The following is a 24,900-nucleotide window of genomic DNA, read 5'->3' as shown; positions in this document are numbered from 1 at the left end:
CTATCCGGTGACATCAGGGAGATCTGCGCATGCGCAGTGGCGTCTCGCGATACGCGGGATGGCGATTCCCTACTCCTACCAGATCAACCCAGCCTGCGTACGTCCGCCCGCCCCTCCCTTTCATGGATTACCTACCGGTCCAGCCCTGTGACGGCATCCAGACCTGCTGAACGTTCGCGCGCCGTGGATTCGTTCGCTGCCTTCTCCACCCCTTCCCACATCCTCCTCCCCCACCTTTGGCTCTGAGAAGTGATGCCCGGAGAGGGTAGCAGAGGAAAGAGCCACATCCCACCCAAACGAAGCGGCCTAGGTACGCAGTTACGTGCTATGCGAAATATATCTATATACTGCGTTAACGGCAAAGTCAGGCTTTGTTTCTATATTTAGGCAGACGCTATGATCGGCTACAGAAAGACCTCGGCAGCTCTCGCCTTCGCCACGTTAGTCACATGATCTTTCCTGGTTTTAGTCTTGACTGCCGTCTACAGTGGCAAGGAGCAGTGAAGTCTATTGTCTCCTCTTGGCTACCGCGCCTCAATGTGATCTGTAGAATCGCAGGCCAGCAATGTCGCAATCATCCTTCCTCGATTGTCAGACTCCATACGAAGTCCTGATGGTGAGCCACGTAATGTACGAACGAATTTTAATTTTCCCATCTGTATCACAATATAATTAGCTAGAAGATTTGCACTGACAGGAGAGCCCTTGGAGTATTGCAAGCGGCGCGAATATAATAATAAAAATAGAGATTTATTCATCACAACGATGAAAAGGGCCGAGGAAAAAAGCCAGCAAGGCTTGACGAGCCCTCGGCCCCTACATATACAAAGGCATCAGCGGAACAAAGAATACATATTGTGCAACAGTATCACAATAACAAAATTAGTACTACAAACTTTTGATGCAAACACTGAATAAAAAGGAAAAATGAAAAGATTATAAAAGCAGACTAATTTTTGAAACACAGGAAATGTTTACAAAGGTCACGGATCGGCGTACTAATTATGTCAATATTTTTATGATGTAACGTGTTTAGGTGTTTAGGCAACTGGAAGGCAATCATTTGTAATCCGTAGTTTGTTCTTGGAGTTTTAGTCTGCCACGGGGAGTGTTCTCTAGTGTTATACAGCTTCTCGCTCGGCGTTAGGGAGGCCAGTCTCCCCAAATAATCAGTATGACGAAGTAGCTCCTTCTTATATCTCGAAAGCAGTTGAAAACTATAGATGTCAAAAATTTTCATAATACATGCATCTTCAAAGTACTGGTTTGTATGCTGGTTGAAACTAAGCTGGAATATGCACCTTATCGCTTTCTTTTGAAGTAGATAAATTTTGTCTAGATTATTCAGAGTGGTCATGCCCCAGACAAGGTGACAATAATTTAAATGGGACAAAAACAACGATTTGTATATGAGCTCCTTAATCCTCGAAGGAAGCATTGTTTTCAGGCGATATAGGTGTCCTACGACTCGAGCGAGTTTAGGCAAGATAGTATCTACATGATGGTCCCATGACATTGTTTCGTGAAAGACGACTCCAAGTGTTTTAAATTTTTCTACTATCTCAATCTCCTCTGAATTAAGTAGTAGCTTTTTATTTGTATGCAGAAGTTTATTCCTTGGTCGGAAGATAACAGCCTTGCTTTTATTCACATTTATTTTTAACCCATTTAGTTCTGTCCAGGTGTTTAGTTGGCATAAAATATTGTTTCCTTTGTCTATCAGGGAATCGCAGTCATTCGTTGAGAGGAAAATACTTGTGTCGTCTGCATAAATAAAAAACGATGCTTGGTCGGTGATGTTTACTATGTCGTTAATAAATAAGTTGAAGAGCAAAGGCCCCAATATGCTACCCTGCGGCACTCCACATTTTATATTCTTTAAAGAAGACTCAATACCATTAATGGTTGTATATTGTGCACGATTAGAAAGAGAAGAGTTTAAAAGTTGCAGAGGAAGACCTCTAATTCCATACATTTCAAGCTTTCTAATCAGCAGTTCGTGATTTAGATAATCAAATGCTTTTTTGAAATCTACGAAGGTAGCTAGCACGATATGTTTCTTTTCAAAACTGTTTAGGATATATTCTTTCTCGTGAAGAAGCGCAAGCTCAGTGGATTTATTCTTCCGAAATCCAAACTGCCATCCTGTTATAATATCATTTTTTTCTATGAATTTTTGCAGTCGAGAGAAGATAAGCTTTTCCAAGCCTTTAGAAAAGACAGGGAGCAAAGAAATAGGTCTGTAATTTCCAAGGGAGTTCTTGTCACCTTTCTTGTAAATAACTACTACTTTAGCCACCTGCATTTTATTTGGAAATATGCCCTTTAAAAACATAAGTTGAATAAATAACTTAGTGGCGATGATAATATGTCTATAACAAACTTAATTGGCTTGACCTGGATATCGTCCGCATCACAGGCCGAACTATTAGAAAGTTCCAAAAATGCCGACACAACCTCAGCCTCAGAAACAGAATGAAGGAACAAGCTATTTTCTAAGCGATCATTAATGTAGGGGTAGTCAGTATTGTCACAAGGCATGCTTGTGACATCTGTGAAAAAGCTGTTAAAAGCGTTCCACATAGCGGCACCCGTGAGGACATTATCGCCACATGTTATGGTTTCAATAGCGCCTTCCTTTCTCGAGGGCTTCAACAGCGAATTAAGTTTTTTCCATAGCAGGTCTGAATTATTACTACATCCTTCAAAATATTCACAGAAATATCGATCTCTAGCAAGCCTAATATCTTTGTTTAGCTTATTTCGATAGGCTTTAAATGTTGAAAACACTGCAGGATCTCTACATTTGATAAAGTTATTGTATATTTTGTGTTTTTCCTTTATTCGCTTTAATAAATCACGTGTAATCCATGGTTTTCTTATACGTGTCGATTGCCTTTTGGTTACATATGGAAAATGCTTTGCGTACACTTTTTTCACAGTATCAATAAACAATTCATAGGCGACGTTGCAGTCTTCCATAGAATACAGCTCAGAGAAATCTGCGTTGCTAATATCATCGCGGAACATTTCTAAGCTTTTTTCAGAGACGAACTGGGTAGCGTGACATGACTTTGTTTTTTTATAATCAAGTTCTTCATGACTAATTCTCGAAACCTCTAAGATCAAGGTGAAAAACGTAGCGCAAAGAAACGAGGACACAGAAAGACCAACAAGCCCAAGCATATACCCTTCTGACCTCTAAGATGTTTGGCTTCACAAAGGTTATGATGCCATGGGAGACGGCGGCCGGGCGAGCGTTTCTAGAGCTTCTTCGGAAGAGGTCTGATTCCGGGAGCTTACTTCGCACTTAACACTACAAGTGCCCTAGATCTTAACTTCCGGAGACGGAGGCAGCAGTAAACTCGGCCTGGTCATTTGAGTCTGGACTGTATTTTGACCATTCCTCGCGTTCGCGCTAAGCGGAATACTCCTTTGGCGCGTTAGTTCGTACTTGACCATCACCTCAAGTTTTCATCGATGGTTTGGTAGGCAAGTTCAGCAGAGCTAGCGCAACAGCGTTCCATATCCCATCTAGAAATTCTGCCTGGTCTCGCCCCCTTATTCGGGTCGTTTCCACAACTACGGCTGAAAGCGCTGCCATTGAGGCGGGCTTACGGAGCTAAGGTCTTTTCCGGCTCAACCTGTTGTCATCCTGACGGATTCGAAATCTGCTGTTCAAGTGTTAAATAGTTGGTTCTCCTCTGCAAGGCTGACCCTTACTTTGCTGCAGTTGGTGCTGCAACAGCATAACGGAGGCTTGCCTTTACGTTTAGAGTGGGCACCTTCGCACATACGTGTCTTGGACAAGGAGGATGCGGCCAGCCTCGCCCATGAAGCGCTGCTGGCGGACCTCGCAAGAAAGGTCAAGATTAAAGCAGATTCTTCAAGCAAACTAGGCTCAGCCACTTCAAATTCGTGTAGTACCCACCCATTCGACCGCGTGTAACCAAGGGACTAAAGAGACCTCAAGCCACTCCGCTGCACCGCATTCACGCAGGCTCTACTTGCACCAGTGCGTGCATGCATAAGACCGGTCTGGCAAACTCATCGCTGTGAACATCATGTGGTGTGCGTGGTGATCAAGATAACTATTCTTTGTGCTGCTCAGGTTACAACGGGGAGAGGTGCGTCCTACTCGCTTCCCTCAAAAGGGCATGAATGCCACACGGATCAGTACAAGGCATTGTTTTCTCGCGCGGAATCCGGGCATATAGGAAGGAGGCTTCCCGCCTCATTCTAAAATTCCTTCAAGCCACTGATCTGGAACGAAAATGATGACAGCAGTTGATAGCTATTGTGGGTGTTTGTGCGTGGCCTTTTCAATCCCCTCATTCCCTTCCCCAGTGCAGGGTAGCCAACCGGAAACCATTTTGGTTAACATCCCTGCCTTTCCCCCCTTTCTTTATCTATCAATCTGTGTACCTGGCGGTGTCGCTGTGCTAGGTTACAGATCTGTGCCAAAACTCTCGCAATCGAAATTTAAGTGCTGCTGTGGCGGAGGAATTGGCGGCTGAGCCCCGTAAGGTTAACACCGTCAATAACCTACAACGACTCAACTTACTCAGCTTGCTTTAATCTTACTGCTGTGAGTGTTTTATTAATTGTTTATCGCCACGTATCGGCCAACCTTTTTACCTTTATTAGACCACCCTTTTCTTTCAATCATAATTATACCTTCTTTATGCCCTCAGGAAATAATGATCGCCTAAAAAATCGAGCCTACCATTTGTCCTTAGTCGTCCTGCATTACAAGATTTCAGCAAGTGCTTCACCACATACTCCTACGCATAGCCATTGCGCGCTTTCCTGGAGGAAAGCCGCATGCACCCCCATGTCATCGTACACACATGGAGGAAAAAAGTTGTCAGACACCTTCTTCTCGCGCCCTAAAACCGTCTTGCAAGTCACTTCACAAGTACACCTCCAACTTGTAGCTTTTGCGCAGGCTCCTTGACCCTCAACCACGTGGTCTGAGAATGTGCGAGCACCGCCAAACCGCCCATACAGCACCCCACAAGAGCCTCGTGGGATCTTTGGCGGTTCCTCTCCATGTCCGGCCGCCATCTTCTGCTGAATGCCACGTGAATGTAAAAAGCGATTCTAATGAAGCTTTCTTTCTCTCACCACATTCATAACCAAATGTGATTACTCCATCATTACTATAGCCATTTCATGACAATGTGGAGCCAGCGCCACCTGCGTCTACGAACCTATGATTCTGTTTAGCCGTACCTCAGATACATTCATTAGCTCTCATCTGCTGTGTCGAGCACACTCACACCACCGGCTAACTGTGCTCAAGCATGAGGGTGCTTGAAAACTGTTCAGGCAACAGCGCCTTGCTGCGCCTCCCAAAGCGAAGCAAAAAACTTAGGTTGACGAAAGCTTCATTCATTTATTAAGCTTGATTTTTCTCACTATGCAGTGAAAAGGGTGTCAAGGGAAAAGCCGTTAAACATGGCTGGAGATGTCCGTGGCCCCATTTGGCATACACCGGCAGCAGCGAACTACCGCATATGAAAACAAAGTACCGAATATAACTGCAAGTCCAGCATGTTTGAAAGAAAATAAAGCACAACAAACATCATAAAGGTAACATGAGATAAACACATTGAACTTGAAACTCACTACATCACATTGCATCAATACCACGTATGACACGCCGCTTATGAAATTCACAGTCAACAGATACACCTGAAAAAGAAGTCAAAAGGCTTGAATTTAGTAATGCCCATACAGTGATTTATTAGTCATTTAACGAAACGGGTAACATGTCACGAAGAATTTGTCGACCGGTATTAGTGTGGCAGGTTGGAATTTTCCAGGTTTGTGTTGACTTGATGGTGTAGACTGAATCGGCTATGCGTAATCTGGCAATTTCGGCAAGGATATTGTTGCTGCGCTTTTTACTAATAGTACTCCCGTGATGACCTACGCTTAACAAATCTCTGAATCTGGATATACTAGACTGATTAAAAAACTCAGAGGTAAGCAGTTGATTCGGTACGCTAGCAGTGATTCGTAGAACTTTTTCTGTGTTATTAAAAGCTTGCTTAGATTGATTTCCGTGGTTCTGTCCCACAGTAGAGACAAGTAGTTGGGGCAGGATAGAAATATGGACCTATATTTGACTAATTTCACTCTTCGAGGACAAGTTACCGGTTTTCATTTAACATTCCTGTCATACGGCTCTGTTTTATTCGACACAAAACTACAGGCTCGTCCCACTGCCATCGATTCGGAAAATGAACGCCAAGGAGTTTTCTATTTGTTTTTATTTACTTAGTCACACTGTAAGCCTATGACAAGACAGGAGTTTAGATTTGTGATTTTTTTTTCAGAATACGAAGCAACATTGCAGCTATGCACATGGCAGTGCACATACATAAGCAATAAGATACATAGTATTCGGAAGTTAAAGCAAAACCTTACCAATAACAGAAAAAGGACACCAGATTCACGTACCGCGGTTAAATATAAGTTGAAGCATTTCATAATTTCAAACAAATTCCAAAATTTGTTGCAAGGAAATGAAATAAAAGACTGAGCGAGGCTGTCTGCAACCGACATTCAGAAATCATAACTCGCAGGTATGCGAAAATTGTAATTATACATATTTGCAAAGTGCTTTTTCAAAACAGTTCGTATCAGAAACCTCAAAATGTTTCTGCAGTTTGTTCTGCGAGTTAATGGTTCGGACCAAAAATGAGTGTTTAGCGAAGGATTCAGCTCTAAACTTTAGGGGTCGGATGTGTTTTGAATTCTTTGTCCTTGTAGAGCCGGGATTCTGTAATGTGGTATATGTTTACAAGTATGCCTTATAATTACCGCTCGAGACATGAAAAAAAATACAAGTCTATTAAGTTGCATTTTATGGTGAATGGTCGTGAGCCCAGCGCTAACTGTTCGGTTACTGACGTATGAGATAAAAATAAACATTAATCCCTTATTTTACACTCGCTCCCCTTTCATCATATTTTGTTGAATGTACAGCTCTCACATATGACTAGCACAAGAGAGGAAAGGGACTACAGTCATTTTCTAAGCCATCAGTTTTACCTCCGGGGTAGCGTTGTGGAGTTCACGTCGCAATGACCAAAACTTACGCATAGGTTTATTACATATATTATCGATGTGCACAGACCAGGAGAGATCTTCTGTAAAATGTATTTCTAGATATGTAAGTTCCGTAACATGACTTAATTTTGTACGTTTTATACTGCGGGAGAAAATTGTATAATTTCACCATGCATAATTTCAATGATAGATGATCAAAATATGGCGTAAATAAATACTGTAGCCTGCTAGCTGTGAGGTCTAAAAATGCCTTTTTTTAAGTGTTTACTGTTAAGTGCTTACTTGGCGTCCACGATCTAATGCTCATAAGTCATCGTTTGCCTTTACAACAGCGTCATTGGCATTAGAAGAAGCATAATATATACTCTTATCGTCAGCATACAGAATAAATGAAACTTCTGAGGAGATATTAACTACACCATTCATATATAGAATGAAGAACGAAGGACTCGCAATAATAGCTTGTAGAACACCTGAAATGGTTTGTTTTTGATAGATACCAAATTGTTAACGGAAAGAAAGTGATACCTGTGAGAGAGTTAGCTTTTGAATAAAATGAGCGGAAGTTCAAGGATGCCAAAGTGACCAAATTTTTTATGAAGACTTTAGGTTGGAGATAATTGGATACCTGAATAAAGTCTACAAATATGCCTACAACAAAAAGTTTTCTCAAAATTTTGGAAAATATAACCTTTTTGGTCGAATAGAGCTCGTCCTCTAGATTATGCTCGCAGCGGCATCTGCAGCGAGCAGATGATGGTGAAATGCGACATCACGGGTTCCCGAGCATCCGCAGGGGCTCAGCCGTGTCTGAGGAAAAGGGAACGTTGGTGGTTGACCCGATTCCGAGCGTTTAGACTTTTAAGGCCCCTTAGCTGAGGCAACAAACCACTTTGGCCCCAGCTTCCCGTAGACGGCGCCTCCGGCCTCACCCGACCGGGGAAGATCGACAGTCGCCCTCTTCCTGCCCTCCAATTCATCTTTCGCTTTCCTACCGGCTATCTCAGAACTTTACTGTCTCCTCCTCCATTCTTCGTTTTTGTTCTTCTTTTTCCAGGCGGCTAGGCCGAACTACCCTGCGTTTCGACATATTGTTTTATAGTGGGTTGCACAGCTTACGTGGGCAGGACTTGCTTGCGAGTTCTGGTCCCGTCTCCTCGTTGAGCTCCGTGATGGGCGGCTGAAATGATTTATATATTATATGGCCCCACCTCTCGCACAAAATGACCGCGCTCTGAAAAAGAGCGGACCAAAGAAACAGAAAAAACTGCAGGTACTATGTCCCCTTTCGTAGTCTCCAAATGTCTTACTGATACTTTGGGTCGAGACTGGGAACTATCAAAAATGCCGAGTGGTCATTTGTTAGTAGAGCTCAAAGATATTGTCTAGTACTCCAAACTTCGCAGCCTAGTGTCCATTGAGAATACCCCTATCTCAATCACTGCACGCAGGTCTTTAAGCACCGTTCGGGGTGTGAACTCTGAAACCTATTTTCTTCTCGAACTCACAGAAGCAGAAATGCTGAAGGGTCTCAAGACCAAAATGTAATTAATGTCCAGCATATCAAAATCAGGAAGAAAAACAATGAAATAGCAACAAAACAACTTGTACTCACGTTGAGCTCAAGCACATTTTTCGAGTCAATAGAAGTTGGTTACCTGAAGATAAATGTCCGATGCTATATCCCGAACCCGTCATGGTATTTCCACTGCTAGCGATACGGTCATGGCTCGCAGAATTGCCGTGGTCGAAAAACATGTGCGAAATGCGTCTCAAAAGAGTACGTTTCTGGGGGCTGCGTATAGGGGCTGCGCACCACACCGGGCTCCGGCCACTACCCGGGCAAAGCATGAGGCTGGGACACCCCAGAGCCCGGCAGACGCACCAAATGCTGCTCAAAAAGGACTCACTGGCTCAGTCGGCTGCCCGCAAGGCTTCTCCCAGTCGGGAGAGGCCTGTAAACCGTACACTCGCAGTGTCTCCGCGGGCCTCCAGAGCCTCTAGTGGGGCAATGGACACAACGCAAAACTCGACTCCGCTGCTGCCGTGGCACAGTTCTCTCTTGAGCGAAAAAGAAAAGAGAAAACTTCAATAACCGTACCCTCCAATCCAGAAGCCTAGGCTTCTAACTACGCTCGCTAAAATCAGGCAACATGGCGTTTCTTATGCACAGGAACTCCCGTGGACTTTCAGATAACTACAGTGACGTAAAAGACCTTTTAACCACTCTTTCCCCGGCAGGCTTATGCCTACAGAAAACCTACTTAGGTCACAAGCACATGAACATTTTAAAGAAATATGAAGCCTTCCGCTGTGACAGTGAGCACTCAAGTAGGATCTCTGGAGATGTCGCTATTTTTGGAGAGAATGGTGTTGAAACCGTGAAGTGAAGTTTAAAATGAAATATGAAGCTGTTGCAGCCACCGTCCTTCATTTTTAAACAGTTTTAAAACAGAGCTAACAGTTACGCTTCATCACTTAGAAACATTTTTCCAACAGCTACCGGAGCCATAACTGGTAGTTAGGGATTTTAATGCTCACTCATGCTTTTGGAGAAGTGCGCAAACTGATACTAGGGGGCATATTTTATATTTTATTCTAAACAATAATGTCTGCCTCCTGAATACAGGCAAAAACACATACTGTTCTCCAACCTCGAGAAAAATGAGCTGTAATGAGTTATCTCTTAGTTCGCCGTCTCTGTTTATGGATTTCAAATGGGATGTTCTTGTCAAACCCTACAACAGCGATCACCTGCCTGTAGTAATCAGGTTGTCATCTTCAGCATCGATCATCCCAAATAAACCGCGTCGTTCGAAGCTGCACATTGCTGATTAAGCGCTATTTCGAGAAAATTACACTCTGGAGGAGATTTTTCCGACGACCTTGGGGTCGATAATTTGAACTAATGTTCGCAATCGGCATTATAACTGCTGCACGCCTAGACATTCTTCGGTCTTCGGGAGTGGTACGAAAAAACCACAAGGTTTGGTTTGGTTTATGGGGGTTTAACGTTCCAAAGCGACTCGGGCTATAAGGGACGCGCAAGGTTTGGTATTACCAAAATTGCAGAGAAAAAAAAGAAACAAAATAAAGACTGTGGTATCTTTCGCAGGTACCCGACGCACGAGAATCTTATAAACTTTAAAAAGACGTGAGCTAATTCACGGGTGTCCGTTGTGGTGCTGAGAAGGTTTCCTGAGAAGACTACATATAGTCCGTAAACAGTTCCATCACATCCAAAAAATTGCGGGAACAAGTTCGTAAACTGAATGGCAGCTTCTCCTCCTGCACAAATCTCTTTCTTAAAGACCCTGGCAAACAAACAACTATAGACGAACAAGCAGACATCTGAGGTGAACATTTCTCAAGCGTTTCCAGTTGTTCACACTATACAGAATTATTTTTCAGATACAAAAACACAACTTAGAAACACCAACAACTGGTTGCACGAACGAACCATACAATAGTTTAATAACAATTCATGAAATAAACAATTTCTATCTGCCGCCAAACAGAAGGTGCCAGGCCCTGATCAGATACATTATGAAATGCGGACACATTTTTCTCAGCCCTCTATAGAAGCACTATTAAATTTTTTTTACAAAATATGGATGTTAGGAAAAATACCCGAAGAATGGAAAAGGCCGTTATTGTACCATACTTAAAACAGAAAAACCATCAACACCCCCCCCCCCCCTCCCCTCTAGCAGTTACAGGCCCATAACCTTTGCAAGCTGTCTCACTAAATCTTTAGAAAGCATTGTAAACATTAGACTGATGTTTGTTCTTGAGTCTTGTGAACTTCTGGGCATCGACCAATGTGGATTCAAGAAAGCATGTTCAACAACTGACCATCTCATTCGCCTTGAAAACACAGTACGGGAAGCTTTCATACACAAACACTGCCTAGCAGTCTTCTTTGATATGGAGAAGGCTTATGATACAACCTGGAGATAAGAGATTCTCCGCTACCTAGCAGACTTAGGTATATATGGAAGGATTCCAAACTGTTTGAAAGATTTTCTGTCTGACCTTTCATTGCATGTACGGCTGGGTTCAACGCTACCCAAACAATTCGTTCAGAAAAATTGGTTAGCGCTGGGTGTACTTTAAGAACTAAGCTGTTTGTCGCAAAAATGTATTCCACAACAAAAATAACTCCGAAGTCCGTGATGTATTCAGTATGCAGGGTGTTTCACCTAAGACTGAACACAATCTTAAAAAGTTGGCTTTTTGAGTTAGAAGAGCGCTTTTTTCGGCATAGCAATGTCAGCGGTGTAGTACATTAAAATACATCTAAGACCTGCTAGCTAGCAGGCTGGTTAACTAACATTGAATTGTTAACTTTTAAACTGTTACTGTTAGGCTCCTTAATTATTAAGAGGCATATTAACACTCATGTCAGATTTTGTAATTTCGAAAACGCGGGTACCCTTGGCGCTGTGGCCCAACAAATTTTGGCTATTTCGACGAGTTATGTATACTGGAGAGGTTGCTTTGCCTGCAAGCTTCTCGAAAGCGCATGTATTTTGGCGCAATTTAGCCGAAATTTGTTGGGTCACAGCGACAAGGGCAGTCGCAATTTCGGAATCCTAAAAACTGATATTGGTAACACTTAAGGTGTGGTACACGCCTCTCCAAAACTAAGGAGTCTAGCGGTAATAGTTAAAAAGTTAACTATCAATATTATATAAGCAGCCTGCTTGTTAGCACATCAGAGCTATTTTCTGATACACTACACTGCTTACAATACTATGCCGAAAAAAAGCGTTCTTCTAACTCAAAAAGCCTGTTTTAAAAATTATGTAAATTAAGATGGAACACCCTGTGTGTCGAAGACCTTCAAATTGCATGCGCATTATCCAGCTTATCAGTCTGTGTGAGGCAAATACAACATGCATTAAACAGACTGGCAATTTGAGCAGGCGAAATTGTGTTTAAGTTCTCCCCACACACAAAAAAAAAACAGTAACAGTACTTTTGCAAAACGCTCCCACGCTACACCAAAATGAAACCATACTACCAATAAAGAAATATCAGAAATTTTTAGGCATAACATTTGACAAAAACTGCCATTCATACCACACATAAACACACTAAAAAGAAAGTCTTCCAGTTAGTAAACAAACTCAAAATCCTCTAAAGGAAGCGTTGGGGGCCTCATAAAACATGTCATCTGCACATTTATCGCTCTTTGGTACGTTCTTCCTTACAGATTATGGGTGCATTGTGTACGCTTCAGCAAGACCATCATGCCTAAAAAAATAGATCCAGTACACAACTGAGGCCTACCCTTCTCGTGTGGAGAATATAGGACCTCTCCCATAGTCAGCCTCTATGCAGGAAGAAATGAACCCCCACTTGAAATCAGAAGAACTGCACTAACTTGTACATATGTCCTTGAAGTAAGATGTCGACGGAAACCCATCTGCTATCCACTTATAAAGGAATGTCCTTCTAGAATGATATTCTCCAAAAACCTCAAGCTACCAGGCCCCTGCTCTTCCGATCTGAAGATATGTTACGTGGTCCAAGGCGAGAACGACTCAAGAACGCCCCGGGCACAGCACACAGGCCGAGAGCACAGAACCCCTACCAAGCACACAGCACAGAGCACCAAAGCCCAGAACACGCGCACCACCGAGACACTTCGTTCACCTCGTCTTCACTCCCTTGCAATATGTACCAGAATCTTGGCGTAATGGTCTTATTACCTGGCGTTGGACGAAGATGAGACACACTACCTCCATGGTACAGTTTTCCTCAAATCTGTGATCCCACTCTTACACAGATCCACAGAAAACAAAATCCACAGCAACATATCACAAAAGAGTTTCTTACACTTGCGCAAAAATACGGTACCTTCACAGATTCTTTTTACTGATGGTTCGAAAACCAATAGTTACGTTGACTGCGCAGTGGTACACGAGAACTGTGAGAAAACAGTACGCCTTCCACAGTGTGCATCAATTTTCACTGCGGAATGTTACTCCATTTGTTTATCTGTCGAAAAATAGCAAAAAAGAGCTCCGCAAACATATCATATACAAGGACTCACTAAGCATACTCAAAGCTATTCACTTCAGAAACGCAATCACTCCGTTACTCTGTGACATCATAAACAACATAACAACAGCCGCATCTCAGGGGAAAGCATAAAACTGTGCTGAGTACCGAGTCATGCAGGCATAAAATGCAAATAAAAAGCAGATGTGTGCGCTGCTCAAGCTTGTTGCAAGCAAATTTTAAAAAAAATGCGCCTTTAGATATTGCCTAAGCATAGTACATCGTAAATTATGAACCCCCCGCGGTGGTTCAGCGGTTAGGGCGCTCGGCTACTGATCGCGAGTACCCGGGTGCGAACCCGACCGCGGCGGCCGCGTTTCGACGGAGGCAAAACGCTAAGGCGCCCGTGAGGTGTGCAATGTCAGTGCACGTTCAAAATCCGCAGGTGGTCGAAATTTTTCCGGGAGCCATCCACTATGGCACCTCTTTCTTCCTTCCTTCTCTTAGTCCCTCCTTTATTATTTCCATTATGGCGCTGTGAACTTGTCCGCCGATATGTGAGACAGATACTGCGCCACTTCATTTCCCCAAACTCCAATTCAACCAATTCAATTCAATTCAAATCAAATTAGAGAAAAATGGCCGTCCACTTGGAACAACGAAATAAATAAACTACACTTGATAAAGCCAGTTTTATGAGAATGGAAGTCAGGTGTGCACCAGGAACGTTTCAAGGAAGTCATTGTCTGCCGTCTCCGTATAGGCCACACACACCTTACGCACAACTTTCTGCTGACGAAACAGGACAAGCAACTCTGCAAAAAATGTGGAGATGAACTTACAGTAAATTACATTTTATTTTCTTGCGTGAAACTCGAAAAGCTAAGGACAAAGTGTTTTTCACTGTTTTGTAATCAATGAATCCTTCTTCACCCAACGCTTCTCTTCGATGATAATGCAATTGTGGATATGTCTTGTGTTTTTAGATTTTTAACAGAAGCAGGTGTTCTTCAAAGAAATGTAAATTCTGACTAAGTCCTTCGCCTCATGCACTTCAGCCACGTTTTCCTTCCTAAGAATGCTGAGGTCTTTATTTCATTGATTGGGAGCCTCAAGCCCTTTGTCCAGTTAAGGATGGCAGCTGGGGTTACCCGACGCTATTTAACGCTTTTACGAGTACCTTTTCTAAAATTTCTTTCCTTTGTAATCACGAAGTAGTACTAACTTTTTGGTCCACTACACCGCCAATGATTTTTCACAATTCAATAAAATTCTGCAGATAACTTTTCCTATACTTTGAGCTTGTCATATTATGGCATTAGTTGTCTATGTGCCATAAAACCGAGCATAACACACAACACCTTCAGATTATTTTTTTTGACACTCACACAATGTTATAAAATCAGGTTTCTTAGAAAAGGGAATGAAATAGGGTATCAGCTGCTTTTTTCTAGGCATTTAAAGAATACAGGAAGGGTTGATACTGGTCTGTTGTTGTTGACTAGTGTCTAGCACCCTCGTTATATACAGGTATAATACGTGCTGCTTGCTTTCTTTTAGAAAAATGTTCCCGGCGTTATGCAAAGGATATATAGTCGAATACCGGGCTTATTCTAGCCGTATCATATTTTACAGGCCTGATCTCTACGCCATCAGCCTCACAGGCGTCAGAATGTTTCAGATTTAAAAATACAGTCAGCACTTCGTTTGGATCTGCGAGCTCTAAGAAGATTGAACTTGCATTCACACGACTTAAAACTGTGCAGGGATCGCGTGATGAAACATTAAAATCTCCATGAAAGAATTAACCGTTAAATGAGTAAATCATAGCTTTCCCACTAACTTCTTGGTCATTGCGAATAATTTCCTTTAATGTTTAGATGTTCCGTGCCACTGCGAATTATTTTTATTCCAAAATCAACGTGTACTTCCTGCCGAAGACTACAAGAATCGATAGTAGTACGTCTTTCGACCTCCATATTTATAAAAATGTTTTATTAAGGCTCTCGGTCTGCAGAAAATCCGGCATCGTCGTCGTCGTTGTGAGCGAAATATCTCCCGAGAAGAAGCCCACGTGGGCCACCTAGGTCACGTGACCTTGTGGTGTCATCACAACCTTCCCACCGACTCGTAAGCAAAGTGACCACCATGGCAGGTGGAAGTTAAATTAAAAATTGGTCGCGAGAGGTTGCTCGGGAAGAGCAGCCTAGGTCTCACAAGTCCCACCGATGGCAGCACCTGCCATCGCAGAGCAGTGGCGCATCGCTTAACCGGTGCACCTCTGCACCATGAATGGGCTGTCGCGTCATGAATAGGCTATCGCGCTATTGCGTCGTGCCCTTAAAGGGGAACTTATATGTCCCCTCCAATTTATTTTTACCACGTACTGCGAACCAAATACGGTCCAAGCAGGAGAGGCAGGATACAAGAATATAGTACAAAAACTGCGACCTTGAAAAAAATGGCGTTCCTGTTGACAAAGCAGATACCAAAGCTGGACAACGCATATTGGCACTTAACGCCTTGAGAGAATCTTTAAGGGCACGCAAGTCTGCTTCATTTATAGACTGTATAAACTTCTCACAGAGAGAATTATTCCTATAATTTTTCTTAATTAAGCTGTGCTCGAGTGATCTACAGCAAATGACCACTTTTCACTTCGAAATACGCTTGTAGACAGTGTTTTTCATAGATTAAAATGGATTGTAGCCAAAAGATCTTATAAGTAAAATCTGCGTCCGTTTTACTGAGAACCGAGTACTAACTTATCTGGCTGATTTCTACCCAAAAAACGTTTAGGTCGGCTTGCGACACTCATTTATAATAGGAATGTCTGTGTCCGTAATGTCATAGGAAGTTATTTCAACCCTGCAGCCTACCGCAATGTGGTTACTGACAGTGTAAGAAAAACAGTGCTCGTGACAGAAGAGGTGTCATAATTGCTGATGAACAATTCGGCTGAGGTTTCTTAGGAGTGCCACTCGGGTAGATGACTCAATGCAATTTCAGCATTCACCACAAGAAGGTTTCAAAATCAAGTTTTGCTACGCTATTACTGCTTAAACCAATGTTAATATCACCGCCAAAGATATTGCCACGTGCCGAACGCGCCGCGCGGCCTCCACGCTTAATCAAAGACGACGACGAAGTGTTGGTTGGCTCCCGAGGCGCTCTGGCTCTGCGCTTTGGACCCTGGCTGTCTGATTAAAGCGCCTAGCCTTCTGTTCCCCCCGACGTCTACCTGCACGGCTCCTCAGGTCGTGACACTGGTGGAGGTGCGACCGATGATCCCTTCTCCTGCGGAAGACTCGACGCGCCCGCCTCTTGTGACCACCCCTGTCCATCGTGCCAGCCGGAGGATCCGAGGCCTATCCCCCGAGGTAGTGACGGCGAACCCTCGTGCCGCTCGTGAAGGCGAACCCTCAACTTTCACTCCCCTCATGGCGACGCCACTGCCCGCCGTGACGATGACTGTACCTTCGACCAGCCCCACCTATCTGACCCTTCAGACCCCACGAACACCTAAGCCCTTTCACGGTGGCCAGTTCGAGGATGCCGAGGACTGGTTGGCACACTATGAACGGGTTGCGACCTTTAACGGCTGGGACGACACGACCAAGCTGCGTAACGTGTATTTCAGCCTCGAAGACTCTGCCCGCACGTGGTTTGAGAACCGTGAGGCTATCTTGTCTACGTGGCCGGACTTCCGACGTCAGCTCCTGACTACGTACGCCAGCAGTGACCGCCGGGAGAGCGCGGAGCGCGCCCTGACGTCTCGAATTCAACTTCCAGGCGAGAGTGTTGCAATGTACGTAGAGGATGTGACGCGTCTTTGCCATCGCGCCGATCCAGCCATGACTGAGGAAAAAAAGCTGCGGCACCTGATGCGCGGCGTAAAAGACCAGCTCTTTTCCGGTCTCGTACGGAACCCGCCCAACACTGTCGCGGAGTTTCTGGCCGACGCCGCCCACATGGAGAAATTGCTGCAGTAGAGGGCCAATCAGTACGCCCGGCAACTGCGTCCAGTGCCGTCGCTGTCCACGTTGGACCGGTTCGACCACGGTCCCGGGATGAACCCGAGCTCCCTTCGCGAACTCATTCGTTCCGTGGTTCACGAGGAGCTGCAGCACCTTCATGGAACATTTGCCCTTCGCATCGATTCCGTCACCAGCGTCATCCGCGAGGAAGTTCAGCAGGCGCTCAGGGCACAAACCGCTGCGGTCGTGCCGGCGCCGCAACCGGCCCCATCCGTTCCCGCGCCGTACCCGGCCACTGTTCAGCCAGTCACGTACGCGGACGTCGTGCGCCGCCCAGCCCCATTTCCTGAGCCTTCCCCTTACTCCCCTCCAGTGGACGCGGTGCACGCTGCTCAACCGCTCTCTTACTGGGCTGATCGGCGCCAGCCACCGCGGAAGACTGATCTCTGGCGCACTCCGGATCAACGCCCGCTGTGCTACCACGGTGGTGAAGCCGGCCATCTCTACCGGCGGTGCCCGTATCGCGAAATCGGTCTGCGCGGATTTGCTCTTGACAGTCCCCGTCCACGACCCGGCGAGCACCCTCAGGACATCGCCGAGTATGTCAACCGCCAGCGTAGTTCCCTGCCTCCTCCCCGCCGCCCGTCTCCGCGCCGCGAGTCGCGCTCGCCTTCTCCACGCCGGTCTTCGCCTTCTGGGTCCCGTTATGCCTCAGAACAACATGGTTCCTCGATCCCACATCGGGAAAACTAGCTCCGGCGACCTTTGGAGGCGAGGCCGCCGAACGCCGATCCGACGCAAAGCTTCCACCGCCGCACCGACCGACTCGCCCCGACGTAGAACGCCGCATCGCCGCACAGTTTTCCCCGACTCTCCACCCGAATCGCCCCGACGTCGCAACCCCAGTCGTCGACCAGCTTCCGCCGCCGCACCGACTGAGTCCCTCCCCACAACCATCGACAGGCCGCGCTGAAGGCCGGATCTCCTTGGACATCCCTGTTCTCGTCGACACTAAGGAGGTCAGCGCGTTGGTTGATACGGGCGCAGATTACTCCATCCTTAGCGGACGGCTTGCGACGACCCTGAAAAAAGTGACGACACCGTGGGAAGGCCCCGACATACGTACGGCGGGGGGACATGTTGTCGCACCACTTGGTATGTGTGCGGCCCGTGTTACGGTTCGCGGCTGCACCTTCGTCGCCACTTTTCTTGTTCTGCGCGAATGTTCTCGCGATGTCATCCTTGGCATCGACTTTCTTCGTGAGCACGGTGCTATAATAGACCTCCCGAATCGCTTGGTGACGTTTTCCACCAAATTGGCCACAGCAGAGCCGGCGCACCAGGGTTCTCAGTCCGCCCTTCGAGTCGCCGAGGATAACATTACGGTGCCTCCACGTGCCAGCATTCTCGCTAGAGTTACCTGTGATGAACCACAGCGGGGGCTCCGGGTTGTCGAGCCTAATGTCTCTCTCGTACTCACTAAGGGGATTGCGGTGGCACGAGGCCTTAGCTACCTGCATGACGGTTGGACAGAGGTCCTTATTACCAACTTTTGCAATGAGCATCGACATCTACTCCGTGGCACAGCCATCGCTTACGTCGACCGTGTCCAGGAAGTGGCCGAATGTTTTGCTTGCGAGGAGGACACCACTGGAGGTGACGCAGAAGCGCTCGACAACGTCAACATAAATCCGGGCCTTTCATCCGCTGAAAAGGGGCAACTCCAGGACCTCTTGCGGGAGTTTCGTGCGTGTTTCACGACGTCGTCTAAGGTGCGACAAACGTCGATAGTTAAACACCGCATCATCACGCCTGAAGGAGCTTGACCCATCCATCAGCAGCCCTATCGTGTCCCCTCGGGAGCGAGATGCTATACAAACACAGGTCAAAGAGATGCTCACGGACGGTGTCATCCAACCGTCAATCAGCCCGTGGTCGTCTCCTGTCGTCCTGGTGAAGAAGAAAGACGGAACACTGCGATTCTGCGTCGACTATAGGAAACTTAACAGTGTGACAAGGAAAGACGTGTATCCGCTGCCCCGTATCGATGACTCCCTCGACCGTCTTCGCCAAGCCAAGTACTTCTCTTCGGTAGACCTCAGGAGCGGTTATTGGCAGATAGAAGTCGATGAGAGGGACCGTGAGAAAACCGCCTTCATCACACCGGACGGGCTCTACGAATTTCGCGTCCTCCCCTTCGGGCTCTGCTCCGCTCCTGCCACATTCCAAAGAATGATGGACACCGTCCTCACAGGTCTGAAGTGGCAGACATGTCTTGTTTATCTTGACGATGTCATTATTTTTTCCGCAACGTTCACGGAACATCTGCACCGTCTCAGAACTGTCCTCGAAGCCGTTCGTTCCGCCAACCTCTCCCTCAAACCACAAAAATGTCACTTTGGATTCACCGAATTGAAGTTTCTCGGGCACGTCATTAGTGCTGATGGAATCCGAGCTGACCCAGAGAAGTTTGCTGCCGTTGCTGCCTTTCCGGTCCCCGTTCACAAAAAAGCAGTCCGACGTTTCTTGGGCCTGTGCTCCTATTATCGTCGCTTCATTAGAAACTTCGCCCAGCTTGCCAGCCCTCTGACGCTCCTAACCCGGGATGATATATCATTTTCCTGGGGCAGCGAACAGAAGACTGCCTTCAACGAATTACGACGCCGACTCCAATCGCCGCCAATCTTAGCACATTTCGACGAAGATGCCGACACGGCGGTACATACGAATGCGAGCAACGTCGGTCTTGGCGCCGTTCTCGTTCAGCGGCAAGACGGTGTCGACAAAGTAATTGCCTACGCCAGCCGGGCACTGTCGCGCGCTGAGTTGAACTACTCTACCACCGAAAAAGAATGCTTAGCCGTAGTCTGAGCAGCAGCTAAGTTCCGCTCATATCTGTATGGCAGACCGTTTTGTGTCGTCACGGACCACCATTCGCTGTGCTGGCTAAAAAATTTAAAGGACCCTTGCGGCCGCCTCGCCCGTTGGGCATTACGCCTGCAGGAATTCGATTTCACCGTCACCTATAAGTCCGGCCGGAACCACACCGACGCTGATAGCCTGTCACGCGCTCCCGTCGAACCTCCTCCACAAGACACCATCGACGACGACAGCTTCCTTGGAGCCGTCAGCACGTCTGAGCTCGTCTCCTGACAGCGTGCCGACGCCGAGCTGCGTCTGCTCATAGAACATCTCGAAGGTGGGCACCCTGAGATACCACGGTACCTAGCTCGTGGGATATCATCGTTTTGTCTCCGGAGCGGGGTGCTTTATAAAAAGAACTCTACTTCCAGTCCGACAACTTACCTGCTCGTCATACCGTCTGATTTACGGGATGAGGTTCTCCTAGCCTGCCATGATGAACCAACTTCCGGCCACCTTGGTGTTACCCGCACCTTGTCCCGAATCCGGCAGAACTATTACTGGCCCCAGCTCACGTCAAGCGTCAAGCGTTATGTCCGGACATGCCGGCAATGTCAGCGGCGGAAGAAACCGACGCTCAAGCCTCCCGGGCTGCTTCAGTGCATCGAGCCGCCACAAAAACCATTCGACAAAGTCGGCATGGACTTTTTGGGGCCATTTCCTCTTTCGTCGTCCGGCCACAAGTGGATCGTAGTCGCCACCGACTACTTGACCCGTTACGCTGAAACGAAGGCCCTTGCGCGAGGTACTGCCGCCGAAGTTGCTCACTTCTTTATGCACGAAATCGTGCTTAGACACGGCGCCCCATCGATCATCATTACTGACCGAGGCAAGGCGTTTCAAGCCCGGCTCTTACGTGACGTCTTAACGCTTAGCCACACAGCTCATCGACCCACAACAGCGTACCATCCCCAAACCAATGGTCTAACGGAAAGGCTCAACAAAACATTAGCGGACATGATCTCGATGTACGTTGACGTCGAACATAAAACGTGGGATGAGATCTTGCCGTACGTCACCTTCGCATATAATACAGGGACGCAGGAAACCACCCAGTTTACCCCGTTCCGTCTCGTCTATGGCAGGGAGGTCCGCATGATGTTGGATGCGATGCTCCCGTACGGCGATGAAGAGGTAACCCCTGAAGCAGGCAACTTCGTGGAAAACGCAGAGCAAGCCCGTCAGCTGCCCCGCTTGAACATCAAGGACCAGCAATCCGTCGATGCTCGACACTATAACCTTCGGCACAGGGACGTGCACTACGAGCCGGGTGACAAGGTATGGGTGTGGACACCCTTGCGCCGTAAGGGGTTGTGCGAAAAGCTTATCAATCGGTATTTTGGCCCGTACAAAGTCCTGCGCCGCCTGAACAGCCTCAACTACGAAGTTGTCCCCGATGGAACTGTGGTCGCCGGCCGTCAGCATCAACGGCCTGAAGTCGTCCATGTAGTGTGCCTAAAACCGTACTATTCGCGTGACTGAGCGCTGTGTGCACGCTGTGTGTCGCCCCTTTACCTCCTTACCCTACGTGTGAACTTTGCTCTCCTCACCTGTCAACTAGCGCCGGATGTATAATTAACCTCACCCCTATTTTTCGTTTGTTTTTCCCCTTCTTCTCTCCCTGTGCATAACTCATTCCACACCGAGACGGTGTTTGCTTTCGCGGGGGGGAATAATGCCACGTGCCGAACGCGCCGCGCGGCCTCCACGCTTAGTCAAAGACGACGACGAAGTGTTGGTTGGCTCCCGAGGCGCTCTGGCTCTGTGCTTTGGACCCTGGCTGTCTGATTAAAGCGCCTAGCCTTCTGTTCCCCCCGACGTCTACCTGCACGGCTCCTCAGGTCGTGACAATACAATTATACTGGCTTTCATTCATGAAAGTTGTGAATTAGTCAATAAAGCTAAAAAAGTTTAGTATGGTACAGTTGGAAGGACGACCGTAGAAAGGTATATGAAATTTTGTTATTTTACTCAAACTATCCCGTAATAATTTTTCTGAAAGCAAAATTCGTCCAATAAATCCGCTTGCAAATATTCCTTCACCAGCAGCGACACGTCACTTCCTCTCTCAGTCGACCTTACACGCAAAACGATTTCATAACGGGTGTCTGAAAAAGACCAATGTTGCTTGACTACCATGTTGCAGTAAACATTACTACATCAAAACAATTTTGAAACTTCCTAAATGAACTTTCATGTTCCGCTGCCTTGTTTCGTATAGTTGAAGGACTCAAATGAAAACAGCGAAGAAAATAATTTATTAGAGTGCCAAAGACTGAGTAATATTTTAATCTAATGTGTCCTATGAACAGACCGTGTAAGTGCTCCTCTTGCACAAAGGAAGTCGTTTAGGCGTTCAATGCCGACAAACCACTCACGCTTCTGATTACATCTGCTGATTGTCATTCTTCGTGCGGACAAGCCCATTACCATTTTTATGCGATACGAACTCATATCCAGTCTCCTGCCCATGTTTTAGCAACAGCAGGGATGGTGCTAGAATGTTTAGTCATAATTTTAGGGATCAACATGTCTTTTTCAAGCTGTCTAAGATTTTTTTTCCTTTTTGGAGCCAGAAGTCTCGCTTTCCAGGCTTTACAGTTTGCAGGAGGTCTTTTCCAACTGCCCCAGGAACGTCATGAATTTCAAGGCTAAGGCCTCTGCTGCGCCATTCGAGATCTTTAACGTCAACTTTAAATTGGTCACTTTTTCGCTGTGCCGTCGTTCTCATGTTTGTCAACTCTGGATTTAATATTTTTAACTTGCTTGCCTTGCGTGTCAACACGCTACCGAAACTCCTCAAACTGGCTGTTGATCATATTGAGGCCATCCTATGCCGCCTACTTTGTGATTCAGTGAAAGAAGGGAAGTAAGCTTTCTGTTTATTTCAACAACGGTAACGTTCAGGTCAGCACCTCCATTTGGTTCGCAGCGCCGCCGCTACCTTTCATGCCAGTGGTTATTCATGCTTCCCATTTCCACGAATTCTTAGTAGATTCCCGTTTTGCCGAATACGTCGTCCCACTCTTTCCAGAACGCAATGCATCATGAAAAGCGAATTCGCGCTCAGCACAAACAATCACATTTCCCTCATCACGCAATATCCAGCGGCATTTATAACAGCGAGTCATAATGAGGAGCTCTGAGTGCAGCCAAGTGCAAGCGAAAACACAGTGGCAGCAGCGGTCGCAAAAGAAACGACAGTTGTTACTAGAAGTACAAAGAGGAACCGACCTGCAATGTACAGGATAGCGCTTTGTTAATGCGAAAGCATTATCTGGCTCATCGGCAACGAAATCCTGCGTTTTTGCCCAGACGAAACAGTCCGAGAACTCTAATGACGTAATAAGCACAGCTGTCGTAGCAACCATACGAGAGTAAACAGAGAATCCAATAGAAACCCAATGGCCTTTAGGTAAAAGGTCTATAGGTGAAGCCCTTTAAGGTGAACTTTAGGGTAAACGCCTTTGGCATAAAGGCCTTCACCCTAATGCTTTCCACATAAACGTCTTTACCACAAAAGCCTTAGCCTGAAGGCCTTTGAGACATTAGTACTAGTTACTAACTGGTGCTAGTTAGTAAAAAAATGTATTTAACTAATAGCCCACGACGAGACACAAGTGCTTCCGTGTTCACAGCACGTAAGTAGTCTTAAGAGTTCTCGTAATTTAAGTCGTGTTGCTCGTGCCACCAAATGGCCTCGCATCTGACCCGCGGAAAAGAAAACAAGAAGATTTTGCCATAAGCCGCTCTCATCGGATCGGGTCGCACGAGCCGTAATCCTCCTCAATCCGCCGTGCCAAGCGCCACAAGGGAAAGAAACCAAAGGCAGAAAGAGATAAAAAAAAACGAAAGCAAATACGACCGCGGGCAGCCATTTTTGTGCAATTCGGGGCGGCGCTCCCAAGTCGACGATTGGGGGCTTGACACAGGCGCAATAGAACGTGGGACCTATACGGCGCCCATCTTTCGGCGACCGTCATTCCGGGCCGTGCGGCTCTAAACACGGAGCACAAATAGGACGATTCCAGAGAAGTGGGCGTAACACCTTAGCGGGAAGCGAAAGACTGAGAGAAAAAAAAAGAGAAAGAAATGACCCATGGTTACATCCTGCTGCCTTACTCGCACAGCGCACAAACCAACAAAGAAACAAAGCTCTCTTGCAGCCCCTTCCTGATAAACAAGCTCCTTCCCTTCCTTTCAGCGACGCCCTCCTTATGGGAAAAGAAAAGCAAAGAAGATAGCAGGAGAGGAAACGACACCACTTGCTGCACGTAAACATGCCCGTAAATGTACAGCAGCAACACGTCCTACGTAGCCGTGGAATGGCTGCCGTGGATCTAACGCCACGCTGTGGAATGGAATTCGAGCCCATATTATACGCCTTCTCTGACCGTAACATCTCGGAACTCTTACGGCAATGGATACGCGGGATATTGCTCGCATCGCTTCTTGGAGCGCAAAACATTTCATAACTTTAGTGCTACAGTGACGAAGTATCAAAAGCAATGCAATCTCCTGTGCGGTTGTGGTTCAATATGGCGCTCTGTGCTGCCTTTCGCGACATATGGTGTATGCACTGGTACCGCATCCAATGACGCGAGCACGCGCACGTTGAGCCTGGCAACACTGTGACGGCCTGCGCTGATTGCAGGCAGCTCAGGCCACGACGTCACTCTTCTACTTCCCTTACGGTTGAAGTCAAAAGTAGAAGCTGTTTGTGATATTATTTTTCATATTTTAAATCAAACTCCTGGAAAATGACGTAGTATGAGCGCAACTCGTCGCGGCATTGCTGCGGTAGTTTTCGTTTCATTCGATATTCAGGCGCTTATTCGTGGTTTCCAGTTCACTTATTTTTTGTTTCCGTAGGGAAGGTCACGACATACTGCAGAAGAGTTAAGGCCAATTT

The 24,900-nt window shown here is 46.4% G+C and overlaps 1 protein-coding gene across 1 annotated transcript in view; it reads left to right on the top strand.

Annotated features, from left to right (window-relative positions):
- Positions 1 to 24,687, top strand: part of LOC144124516 (uncharacterized) — a 29,871-nt gene extending 5,184 nt beyond the window's left edge. Inside the window, exons 2-3 of the mRNA XM_077657240.1 lie at positions 17,727 to 18,838; positions 24,643 to 24,687. Coding sequence (XP_077513366.1) covers positions 17,727 to 18,838; positions 24,643 to 24,687 — 1,157 coding nt within the window. The remainder of the gene's footprint in view (positions 1 to 17,726; positions 18,839 to 24,642) is intronic.
- The last annotated feature ends 213 nt before the right edge of the window (positions 24,688 to 24,900 follow it).

This window comes from Amblyomma americanum, chromosome 1 (genome assembly GCF_052857255.1).
Source record: "Amblyomma americanum isolate KBUSLIRL-KWMA chromosome 1, ASM5285725v1, whole genome shotgun sequence".
NCBI lineage: Eukaryota > Metazoa > Arthropoda > Arachnida > Ixodida > Ixodidae > Amblyomma > Amblyomma americanum.
The sequence above is the reverse complement of the archived record's forward strand: the minus strand, read 5'-3'. Positions and strand labels throughout refer to the sequence as shown.